Source organism: Adiantum capillus-veneris, chromosome 18 (assembly GCF_014529385.1).
Source record: "Adiantum capillus-veneris isolate H3 chromosome 18, ASM1452938v2, whole genome shotgun sequence".
Taxonomy (NCBI): Eukaryota; Viridiplantae; Streptophyta; class Polypodiopsida; order Polypodiales; family Pteridaceae; genus Adiantum; species Adiantum capillus-veneris.
Genome location: NC_140948.1, coordinates 27717875 through 27731128, shown reverse-complemented (window position 1 = coordinate 27731128; position 13254 = coordinate 27717875). Strand labels below are relative to the sequence as shown.

Here is a 13254-nt window from a genome sequence, read left to right as displayed (position 1 = left end):
ACCTTGTGTGTTGTCATACATTGTAATCTAGAAGGTAGTTATAGTGGTGGTTGATGCACAAGTGTATTGAAGAGCTATAAAAGCTCTTACCTGCCGTCCTCATTTGCACTCAAATTATAAGGTTTTGCTTTTTACATAATGTATGGTGGACAAGGAACCGCTGTGTGTTTGAAGGAGTTCCTGAGGTGGCAAGCTTCGCAGAAATTATACAAGAAAACAGAGTGCCAATATGGATGCTCGGGCGTAAGCAAAACTCGGATGATTGGTCTAGGGTTACCTGTGCCTTCTTGTTAGCGGAATGCTTAGATAAGGGGAAAATCATGAAACTAGAAGATTAGTGAAGAACGTGATAATGAACCTTGTATCTAAAGGGCATGGGGGTAGGTCGTTAGGGGTGGCTCCCCAGATAGCTAATGTAAGTTTGGTCTCTGGATGGTGTCATGGCTCGGCATGAGCATGGCAAGTTCTTGTAATTTTTTTGAGATGATCAATATAATTCACTCACAATTGTGATTTTTTCTATTAAAAAAAAAAGAGCTATAAAATCTCACATGAGAATCATAGGCATTTGCCCACATTTGCCCTCTTGTGAAGGGAAGGAGAACAATGGTTGCTTCAATTTAGGCACATGTAGCCACGACAACGTGCGGGTCACATACTAGTATGTACAATTAAGGTTCACTTCTTCCTTTCTAACAAATTACCCCCTCTTGTGTGGGGGGTACCTTTCTCAAACATGGTTTACGCTCCTTCATGGTGAAGGGGTGGAAAAGATCCAATGTAGGCTCCATAAAATCATTTTCTCGACCGAGGCTATATAATCTGAGAGTGATTGAGTGCCTCCTCTAAGGCCTAAATCCTGCTGGTTTTTTAATAAAGACCCTTTCATGGGATCTACGATGGAGAACTAGGCACGAACGATGGGAGGTGAGTTGGACCGTTTGATTTTACTCGGGTGTATCCGAGTTTAACTTTTTTTATCCTATTTTACTTTTACCCCTATCCAAGTTTACTTATCATGCAATTTTTTTCATCATAGACACCATACACGCATGGGAGGGTTGGATAGGCCACAAGCCTTGCATGGCACCTGCCAGCAGTAGTCAACAAAAGTGCACCTCAACTTAGCCTTGAGCTGGTTAAAAAATCTAAATAGCTGGTTGAAGGGAGAGGGAGAAGGAGAAAATCTGCTTGAGAAATTGAAGAAAATAGAGTTAAATTGCCAAAAATTTCCGGTTAGTTTGAACATTTTCCTCTTTGAATCTAGCCTAAAAGGAATTTTGTATGTTTGTTACATGAGTTTTCCCGAACAGTGTCTTCTAACGATTTCTCCGTGCCACATTTTTTGAGCCCTCAAATGTCATCGAGATTCGTGCATGCAACCAGGCATCGTTGATCCCATGTCTCCCCCTCATTTAATAGCTCGGCCTTTAGTGTCTAGGAGTGCCTCCCATGTTGATTCAACAGACAAGTCACGATTCTTCAGTCACTATCATATCCATATTTTTTGAAATCAACATTTCTTATATGTTGCTAGTAGGGGGTACCCGGCTGGGGAAAATGAAAAAAAAAAATCAAATCAATCAAGATCCGGTGTCAAGCGACGCAGCGGCAGCATTATTTCATTGAGCAACAGATGGTGCGTCTTTGCCTTGACGTCCAACACTTGCAATTCCCCTTCGACAAGGCAGAGAGCAAAAGAGGGTGAGCAAGTGCAGGAGGCGAGGAGCTATGTGCCTCTGTTATTGCTCTACCACTGTGTGCATGGTGTCTGGTTGAGGATTGTATTTTTCTATTGCATGGCTTGCATTTCGAAGCAGATACACGCGTCGATTTAGTACTTAGGGGAGCATGATACAGGCCATTACCGTACCCGTTAGCGATCGAGACCCACGTTCTCTTTAGTAAGGGTATGGGCTGTATGGCTAAATGGTAGGAAAGAGAATCTAGAGGAATCTCTCTTCCAACTAAATAAAACCAAGAACCTACCAGTAGTATTGCGCATATGTCATATGGGCCATAATCCATTTAAAAAGTGAGAAAGAAGTTGGGACATCACATTGATCACAACGTGGCTCCACAAAACTAGGTAGTAGGAGCTCATGAATAATTTTCAAATTTGCGTCCAAAATGCAGTAAAGAATCGCTTTGAGACCAACAGCCTTATTTCCTTGTTGTCCATTTCCGCATTGAGATTCCACAAATCCTTTTCCTTGAGCCTAGTGCCCATTGAGACCAACAGCCTTATTTCAGTCTTGTCCATTTCCTGCATCGAGATTCCACAAATCCTTTTTTTTTTGGCTTTCTAAAAGAGTTGTGTTGGGTTAGGGAGACTTTCACTGTTTTAGTGCACGATGGAGACTTACCTGTCATTTTCATTTCACATCCTCAAGTGTCTTTACTTTTCTTGCATTCTATTGTTTTAGAATGCTAAAGTGAAGCTTCACCTTAGATAATTATAGTAAATTTTACAAACACACAATTTTTATTTTTTTTTTGCATTCTTTTGTTTTAGAATGTTTTAAAATGCTCGCCCGGTAGACCAAGGAGGGCTCAACATTTTTAGCTCTGTATCCCATGTTGAGGCTCTTTGTGCCAAATTTATGGTATCATTGGCTAAACACGACCAAGCTTGGGCTATCATGACCAAGGAAATGCTTGATGCAATAAAATTGGGATTGAAAGGGGAAAAATGAAAGGGGGTTGTGATGCACGACAAACTTTTCACCCCGAAGTGGTCTTATCTTAAATCTGGTGGACTCTCAGGGGAGCTGATGAGAAAGTGTAAAAGTGTAGCTGAGGTTTTGGAATGGGGGAAAGCAACCAGATACTTTAAGAACTCCATTTTGCACTAGTCCCCTTGGCTCTTTAAAACATTGGGGCCACCGCAAAGCCCCTATTGGATAGAAATGGCGAGGAATGTGAATAATAAGGGACTCGTTCGACTTGAGCAATTCCGGGATAGCAACAAGAAGTGTTGGAAAACTGCTGACTCTTTAGCCACCCGATTTCAGCTGAATGGCTTTGAGATCTTACTAGTCTACAGGGTGATGAAAGAGCTTGATAAGGTGGCAATGCCAATTTGTGAATCCAACTTTGAATGGGACGCTTGGAGATGGCCCGGGAGTAGCCTCTTTTGGAAACCACATTCTAAAGGCATTTACCAGGCATTAATGCACGAAACTAAGTGGTGTAGCCCCCTCAACAAATTATGGAAGAGACATTGGATGGAAAAACGGTGGGAGGGAGTCATAAAGAACATCTGGAAGCCAAGGTGGCCTCAATATATGAAGATATTTATGTGGAAAGTGATGTGGGGTGCTCTACCGATGGGAGTGAAGATACAAGAAAGAGGAATCGGGTCCGATCGTTGCTCCGGGTGTAGAATAGCTAGTGAAGACCTAGCCCACCTTTTCATGGGATGTCAGGCAATCAGTGGCATGGCTTGGAAAATATGCAAGTGGATTCAAAGGACATGGAAAATTAAGTTCTTCAAGAATGATGTGTTCTTTGGTAGTAACAGGTTGGGAAGTCATGCTCTTCTTGTCTATACTCAAATAATCAGGTACTACTTCTTTCACCATATTTGGCAAGCAAGGGACCGCCGCGTGTTTGAGGGGGATCTGACTATGGCAAGCTTTCGTGAAATCATACAAGAGAGCAGAGTGATGATCCACATGATCGGAGGCAAACAAGCCTCAAAGGACTGGTCTAGAGCACTACATGACATCTTGTAATAAGTAAAGCCTAGGAGTAGTTGTGGTCTCTCTGTCAAGCAGAAAACTTGTAATCTTATGACCCTCAAGGCTCGGTTTGAGCTCGAGGTTGGTGTATATTTTTGATGTTCTTAATACTATCCACTCACATTGTGAGTTTTGCAAAAAAAAAAAAAAAAAAAAAACAAGAATGCTAAAGTGAAGCTTCACCTTGCATAATTTTAATAAATGATACACACACACATATATTAATTAGTTCTTTTTATTTCACATGGCTTTACATTTCTTGCATTCTATAGCTTGATTCGAGTTACTGGTAACATTCGAGAAAGTCTCTTTTATTAAGCGGCTATTGGTCAAGTTTCCTCCTCACAAAGAAGAAGACCAAAAATACTAGCAAAAATTTTGAGATTTGCAAAATTTTTGGACGACTTTCTCACATATTTTATCAGTTTTTCTTCCGTTTACCATGGTTTGCAACTAGCTAGTCTCGATTTTCAATCGGCTCAAGACTAAGCTGAGGCAATTCTTTCCCAAGCATTGATACCAGTTTAATTCAACCTAACAATTTTATCACTTTCTTATTGTTTTTGAAAGCCATCGTGACTCTTTCACTTAAAAAAATGCACAAAGGTTTTCATTTAAAATTTTAATATTGCTTATATATTATCATATGCTTCATACAATTCACTCACAAATTACAATTTTTGCACAATTTTCTTTTTGCCAAACTCACAACAGTGAGTGGAGAAATATATTAAAATTGGACATACCTCCTATGTGAAACATTTTTTTGCCTAGTAGAAACTAGAACGTGGGAAAATGTATTAAACAAACATAACTAATTTACATACGAAAGAAATGGAAACCTTGAACAGCCTGCTTTTTAGGCTTAGGATTATGTTTAGATGCTTTGTAAGGTATAGCTCTAGAGCTCGTTTGTAGTCATGTTGAGCTTCCATTGAATTAAGCCACTGGCTATTGGAAGGCTCTTTGGAAGGTTTGGGCTCATTTACCCAAAGTAAGTGTGCAATGATCCCATAGGTCACCAAATGATAGGAGCCACTTGCATCATTTTTCAATGTTTCAAGGAGCCAACCGTATTTGGTATTTCATCTTACACTTATTGAGTTCAAAGTGGGCGACACTTTTGTAGCCGATAAGTAGGCGAGAGGTGATTGATGAGATAATCTTAGCCCAGTGTTCGGAAAAATCAATTTCATAAATATAAAAAAACTGGATTCAAAGAGGAAATTTTCCAACACAATCGGCTTCTTTCACAATTTATCTGTATTTTCTTAAAAAATTTTAGCAGATTTTCTTCTTCTTCCCTTGGTCCCTTCAACTAGCTGTTTTTGATTTTTCAACCAGCTCAAGGCTAAGCTAAGGCACCCTTTTCTCTATCACTGTCTTAGCCCCTTCTCGGAGGAGCTTGCAAATTAGTCTTACGATTCAACACTCACTGAGTCAACAACAAAAAAGTCAACAAAAGACGAACTTTTCACTCTAGAGAAGGCCTATTACTTTGCTCTTCCTTAAAACCAAGACAGAAGTGCTAAGAAGAGCCCTCAAGATTGTCCAACTATTTGCTATTGCTTCCGGCTCAATGTGCAATATTGAGAAATCAAGATGGATTTTTCTCTTTGAAATTGACTCGTTTGACCGCACGATATGGTCAAGGAAAATTATTGGTAAGGGCACTGTGTTCAAGCACCTGGGAACCACATTGGACAAGCAGAGATTTGACTAGTTTCTGAACAAGATTAATAGAAAAATGAGCAGATGGGATTTTGTGCTCCTCCCCTTGCATAGCAAAGTTATTTTGATGAATTGTTTCATGATCCGTTACATTTCATTTGTGTCTCCACTTGCTAAAATAGAGTAAATCCAATTGGAAAGAATTTATGAAGCCTATCAAACAATTGTTGTGGAATAGCAACACTAAAGCCACAACCCCTTTCCAATGGGGGAAATGGGAATGGATGGTGAGACCAAAGAAACAATGTGGCATTGGATCATTGACCCCATGCTACATTCAAAAGCATTTTGTGCCAAACTAGTTATCTCATTGACGAATTAAAAGAAAGAATGGGCCATCATGGCCTAGGATATGATAAGCTTGGCAGCACCACAGGGGAACTTGTACGAAAGTGTAACAAAGTAGCCTCAACCATGGAATACATGGAGAAGTTCAGATACTTCAATGGTTCCTCTCTCCATTGGCCCCCTGGCTCTCCAAACTTGGAAGGGGTTCCTTGAACACTTTTTGGAGGGAAGTTGGTCGTTAACTAAGCAACAAAGATATTTGTACACTATCTCACCTTTGGGATGACATAAACCACTCCTGGAAGTCTGGAAGGATGTGGAGCTGCTAGTGCTTCAACATAATTTGGGCTTGTAGGAAAGGCTTTTGCTTGGTAGACTCTTGGAAGTGTTTTCATCATCACCTTCACCCATCTTCAAGTCAAAGATAGACTATAAAGCCTGGCATTGGCAAAAAGATAGAGTGTTCTCACTCCCCAAGACCAAGGATACCTATAGTGAGCTGGTGTACAAAGCGGACTGGTTTGCCTTACTCAACAAAATATGGAAGAAATATTGGTCGGAAGAGCGTTGGCTAAGGAGTGTTAATGCCATCTGGGAGATCAAATGGCCTAAGTACATTAAGTTTTTTATCTGGAATTTGATTTGGGAGCCATGCCTAATAGGATTAGGTTTGTGCTAAAGGGATGGGCACTTACACTTGCTCGGGATGCAGATTAGCTTATGAGGATCCCCTACATTTGTTTAGAAAGTTCCCTACAAGTGACTTGATCATCCTGGGAGGGCATAATTTTCAAAGCCAAGCCAATCTACTGTGCACCCAAATCACCAGATTTTGTTACGATGAATCAAGTCTGGAGGCCACAAGTCGTAGGGAGGATGATTTTCATGATGATGAGATGGAGGATGACGAATTCGAAGATGATAAAGCCAACGCATCCACAATCGACAATTCTGTTTCTCTCTTTATTGATTTCAAGGAGCCATGGGCTTAGATTTGGATGATGGTTCTTGTAGGGATCTTTTGGAAGATGATTCATAAATATTTTGCATACTTTAAGTTATGAAATTTTTTGGTCGTGTCATCCATTCATCTCTCTCTCCCCCCCCCCCTCTTTCTCTCTCTAGTGTTGTAAAACATGCTAAATTATGTTAAGTGATGTCATTAGTTTAGCTGTAACCAAGTGTAATCCTACATAGCTAACTATTGCTTCATGTTTTCATATCTCTTTTTTTCTAATTTGAAAATGTTCGTTAATTTTTATCAAGAGGAGGGAAACACCAAAATTTGAGAGGGGGGGGGGGAGGAGGAGGAGAGGAATGTTTAAACCAAAATTTGAATGTTTAGGCGCTAAATCGTGCTCTGAGAATAAACGTGGTAATAGTAGTGGCAATATTAGAGGTAAATCTTGCGGTCATATTTGAAATGCAAAAAAAAAGATCCCTCCCTCCTCTCTCTTCCCTCTCTAGTTGATTTTGGAGCTTCTCTCTACAAAATGCAGTAAAAGACCACGGTAAACAGTTATTAATTTTTATAGTGAGACCTCTTTTCATCCTCCTCTATCTTAACATGTCCTCCATGAAAACCCATCTCTGAGAATGCTCTCTTCAAAGCTGAGATTGCCCTTTGCTTTGTAGGGAGAGGTCAAGTGGTCCAAGCAAAATAGATGTAGCGAAACATTAGTTTTTATATTATCCCACAAAGTGTATGTATTGTGCATATGTGCACTCTGGAAAGTGGGATATCTAAAATGGGTTAAAAGTTGGGGTCACAAAGATGCCTGGCCAACGCTCTTCTCTAGTATGGTTTGTCTATGATGTAAACCCCTCCCATGCAATATAAGCAAGGGATTTTACTTGTTGCTCCTTTGGAAACATTGTACATGCATTTCAAGTTCTTTAGGCCTCTGGCCATGTGCCACAGGAGCTCATGCCCTCCAAATCTAGGTTCTTTTCATTTCTTTGTTTGCTTATTATTTTTGGAATGCTAGTTTGATGAAAAATCCAATTCAATATATCAAAGTTCTCAATTAGCATCTGGAAAGATAATTTTAAGATTTTTGGAATGCGCATTCTGAAGCATACAAGTAAAACGTAACGTTAATTGATCTCAGATTACACATTGAAGTTTATGGGATTATAATTTGGTCCAATGCTTGTATCCAGAGATCTGTTCATGAGTGTGATTGCGACTCACTCAAACTTCATCTCCTTTACAAGATCGCACTATTCTAGCTTGATGACAAACCTTAGGACACCATTGTACTCTTTGGGAGTAATATTGAACAACTGCACAATGTATGTTTGCAAAGCGATCAAATCATTAAAAAATATTGTTATACTTGTCATATACCATTTCCTCCCCTTTCGGCAATCTGTATGTCAAATCGATGTGGAAAGGACTACATAGAGTTTTATGCACCTCCTTGTTAATTTCCGGTCTTGGTTTTCAAATAGAGTAAGGGTTTGGAACTAGAGTGTGCTTGATATGAATGTTTTTAACTTGTGTCTACACAAACTTGAGTACGAGGAGTTAGGATGCGCGCTAAAACCTTTCCTAATAAAATGAGAATTGCAAATGATGCTACATACTTGTAAATTGCAGTGTATACCTTATTGGATATTCTAGCCTCATCCAAAATTCAGTGAACATCGTGTGCATGGCGTCGGTTCTCCTTTAAAAGATTGTCCAACTGCTTGGCAACAATCTTACCATAGCACCTGTCATCCAAGAGGCCAACGATAACTTAGGTGATCATTAACGCAACTCTCTCTCTCTCTCTCTCTCTCTCTCTCTCTCTCATATTCTTGTGGATTGTAATTTGTGATGGTGCCAAGGACACATTAACATGGTACTCATTCTCCTCGAGTGTTGCTAAAAACATTGATGAAGCATTGCTATACACACTAATGTCATTGTCAATATCACACATGGTATATATCAATCGTGAAATAAATGCCTATAGAAATGCATAGATGCATTGTAGACCATATATAGTGACAAGCTATACTGCCATGCATTGTGTACATAAATATGTTTGGGGTGGTAGAGTCTGCATCAACCATAGAATAAACAAGGCCATGCCTCACTCAACTTACTAACAATATCAACGACTTTTCAATTGGACTTCCAAATCACCACAATCTAATAATATATCATAGACAAGATGATTACATAATTAAGACTTCAAACACTTTGTATATTTCATTCACCCTTATTCATGTTAGATTTGGACTCCGTTACTACCGATGTTTTAGTCCTTGGCTTCTATATCCGAAGAACAATACGCGTATGCATGCATTGTTTCTTTGAGCGTCCTTTCTTTGGATTGTTTGGAAGACAAAAAATAAATTCCTCTCTCTCTCTCTCTCTCTCTCTCTCTCTCATACATATATACCCCCACGAGACCCCCAGGGCCCACGCTCTCTTTTTATTAATCGAAATTTTGAAATTTGGACTAGTCTTTGAAAGGATTAACTTATTATTAGCTGGGTTGGACCCAGTCAGCTTGCTAGCTGCATGTACAGTGACGACTCACGATCAGTCACGAGGCGCATTGCGCGCCTTGTCTCTATACAATATTGTATACAACACAATTACGAGCGCCTAGAGGGCTGAATCAAAGTTTGACTTTTAAATTAGAAAAATTATAACTTGCAGCCTGTCAAATAGCAGACAACGCAGTACAAAGCTACGGTGCTGCCCTGCCCATGTACATATTTATTCCTTCTGCAATGCACATTGCACATCGTCAGCTCAGAGATTGTAGCTAGAAATCACTGCTTTCCTTTCCTGTAATTTTGCGTCGTCAATCTCCCTAGTATAGTTGCAATTAATTATAGCTGCGATTCTGCGGCTGCAGTGCATGGCCCTGTTCAAGTACGTCTCGGCGCCCTCCATATCCAGCAGCACTACTACTAGCGCCACAACACTTGCAACAGCACGCCTCAATAGCTGCCGCCCCCTCTCTTCCTCTAATAAGCTTAGCAGTGCCCATGCTGTTATAGCAGCCCGTGCCCAGCACTCTGATCATCGCCTGCAAGAAGACATCCACCTGCATCGCGACCATGTTGCCATCTCCACCCCCAGTACCGAGGAAGAGTTCGTTTCTGCGCGTGCACACCCCCTTGCTTATAATTGGGACACCCACAAGACCCTTGACCTGCACCCTAATCATATTCAAGTAGCCACGCCCCATTATCATGCTGCCGACCAAAATGTGGCGCCAGCGGAGGAGGCCGAACTTAGCGCCCCCGCTGATCTGATGCTCACAGCAGAGTTGCGGCTTCTGGCTAACGCTGTCTCAGACAGAGCGGAGATGCATTCCATCCTGGCCCAGCAGCGAGACAACTGGAACAAGCTCTTCCAGCGCACGCTCACTTCCACCGCTCTCACCGCTTGCCTGCTTAGCGCCTTAGCGGCCAGCGCCCAATATAACGCCGTCCTTAGTGTGCCCGCGCTGTTGCTCAACGCAGGAACGGCCGCCATGATGGCTGTCATCAACCACTTCCAGCCCTCTCAATTAGCCGAGGAGCAGCGCACTGCTGCTCGTCTCTTTCTCAAGCTTGCCAGCGACATCCACTACGCCTTGCATCTGTCTCCTCTCTTGCGCCAGAGCCCTTCCTCCTTCCTGACCGACTGCAAGCGCCGCCTTCGCGCATTAGACAAGGCCTTCCCCATGCCTCTCACGCCCGGCGGCCTTGAGAAATTCCCCGCTAAAGTTGTACCACCTGCTCTCATGATAGAACCCGCGCTATTGATGCAGAGTGACGATAGTGCAACGCGTCATCAGAATCCGTTACATTCCCTGCATGCAGTCAGTGATGGCCTCGACCACTGCATTAATGGCTGGACCAGGCAGCTGACTCATGATTTGAAGGATGTAGCCACCATGCTCCGCCGCTCTGACATCCCCAAATACACGGGCTGGGCTCAGAATCTGGTGAGAGTGAACAAGTCTCTAGCCATAGCCGCCCCTTTCTTTGCTGCATTGGCGGCTCTTCTCAATGGTGCCGTCGTCTTCATGAGCACCACCCACAATTACGCAGTACTGGGCATGTGGGCAGCAACATGTAGTGTTCTCTCTACCTTCGCCAGCAGTTTCTCGCACGACACGCAGTTGGGCATGGTATTTGAGCTCTATCGTAACTCAGCAGGCTACTACGCAGATGTGGAGACGACGATCAAAGAGACGTTTCGCATGCCTGTGGAGCAAAGGGAGAATGGCAGTCTCTTCCGGCAGCGTATCGCATACCAGCTGGGCAGGTGGCCCACCTCGCAGGCCGATCCTATAGTGCCGGCAGATGCCAAGGAGGTTGGCACCCTCTTCTGAACGGCAAAGCTGAGCCCAAGTCTTTGGCTTTCTAAAAGAAGCCTTAGCGTTGAGTTCGGTTAAAAGAAGCCTTAGCGTTGAGTTCGGTTAGGCATACTTTCGATGTTTTTAGTGCGTGATGGAGTTTTATCTTAAATGTTATTTTCAGCGTGATGATGAAAATTTATCTTAAATGTTTTCAGTGTGATGATGGAGACTTATCTTAATTCGAAAATAACAAGTGAAAGGGTTACGATAGCTTTTAAAACAAGAAAAAAGTGATAAATCATTAGGTTGAGTTCAACTGGAATCAATATTTGAAAAAAGATTGCCTTAGCTTAGTTTTGAGCAAGTTAAAAATCAAAACTAGTCGATTGTAAATCATGGTAAAGAAAAAAAATTGGTGAAATAATGAAAAAATAGTTCAAAAGTTATGCTAATTTTAAATGTTTAATAGTATTTTCGGTTTGCTACTTTGGTCGACCATTTAATAAAAGAGACTTTTTTCAATATATATATATATTTACTTATTTATTTATTGATTGATGATTTTTAAAAAATTTCACATTTCATTTCACAACCTCGCATTCTAGATTTTTCTTGCATTCTATAACTTAATTCTAATCAATATTGGAGAAAGTCTCTTTTATTAAATGTAATATATATATGTGTGTGTGTGTGTGTGTATATATATGTGTGTGTGTGTCTATAGAATTTATTAGAATTATGCAAGGTTAATGCAAGAGAAGTCAAGACATGTCACATGTGAAATGAAAGGCAAAATAGAAAGATGCATTTATTATTTTAGAGTTGAAGATAAGTCCCATCGATCATCACAGTGAAAACATTTAAGATATTCCGTCTTCACACTTAAAATAACATTTAAGATAAATCTCCATCATCACACTAAAAACATTTAATAAGTCTTCATCATCACACTTAAAATAACATTTAAGATAGGTTTTCATCATGGCACTGAAAACATTGAAAATATGCCTAACCAAACTCAATACTAAGGCTTCTTTTCCCATAGTGTCCAACAACTTTTGCTTCTTCGGATATATCCTACTTAGGAGTAGATGAGATGTTCTATATTAGAGACTTTACTAAGGAGCCAAAAACTTACTTGTAAAAATTAGATCTAAGGTAGATGCTCTCAAGAACTAACCCCTTTGCTGTTAGCTTATAGTTAGCCCTCAACTTTCTATCTGGATGCTCCCTCCTTAAGCATGTTGATATAACCTTTTGTCTTTTCTAATATAATGCCTGTTAGCAGCAAGCTAACACAGATACCACGGACACCATTTTTCGGAGTTCTCATTGTAAACACACTTATTATTTTAATAAATCGAGAATATTGTAACTCCTATTTTTTCGGATAAACCTTGTAATTGATGAGTCGGGGCTACAAGCCTCCAGATTGTATCAATTTGTCATTACCCATCTTTGGTAGAACTCCTAGATTATTAGTTTTGACCACCAAAAACCTTGGCTAAGGTATAAAAGCCTATTTTTGTAAGTTATCATAAAGTTTTGGATAATGAAATACACAGCGTGAGTTAACGGTGCTCACCTCTCTCCTTCTCGTGTTTCCTACTCCCTCCCCGGTTGTCGCACTGTAGTTGCGTTTGTTGCATTGCAACCCCAGGTAAGAGCTCTACGCATTGACATAAACACGTCACGATATTTCGTAGCTTTTGACGTCGTCGAAATTTTGTCATAACTAAAAATTTACACTTTCAAATCAAAAAATAAGTATAGGCGGGGTATTGGGGCATCATTGCTAAGCATTTAGATGCATTCTGGGTTGAAAACGACTAGGTCAAAAATCCACTGCTGTTAATAATCGCGATTTTGGCACTTGACCTAAAGTGGCAATTGATACCATAAGCATGTGTGCTTAGGTCTTTTAAACATGTCCTAGAAGTTTCATTACGTTTAGATGTCATTTGATGCTGCAATGGATGTGATTTGTTTGCCGATGAGCGATTGGCTTTTAGTGATTTTTGTCACCTGAGTGTAGCATGAGTTAGATGCGAGTTGTTAGTTGTTTTCCGAAAGATTGATATCCTCTTGTAGCCTCTATGCATTAATCAAGTCAGCTTCATCCCATGGATTGACAATTTAATCGTGGTTCTCGCTAATATTGCAATAAGATAGGATGGTGAGGCTAGACACGCGTC

At 40.7% G+C, this 13254-nt stretch overlaps 1 protein-coding gene across 1 annotated transcript; it reads left to right on the top strand.

The window, feature by feature from the left end:
- The first annotated feature begins 9220 nt into the window (after positions 1–9220).
- LOC147435398 (putative F-box protein At4g22030) lies at positions 9221–11254 on the top strand. Its single transcript, XM_086488471.1, has one exon. The coding sequence runs from the start codon at positions 9626–9628 to the stop codon at positions 11090–11092; it is 1467 nt and encodes a 488-aa protein (XP_086344597.1). The 5' UTR covers positions 9221–9625; the 3' UTR covers positions 11093–11254.
- Positions 11255–13254: the final 2000 nt, after the last annotated feature.

What these genes read in the sequence shown, in the direction of transcription:
- LOC147435398 (XM_086488471.1), top strand. Translation starts at nt 9,626, where the DNA reads ATGGCCCTGTTCAAGTACGTCTCGGCGCCCTCCATATCCAGCAGCACT.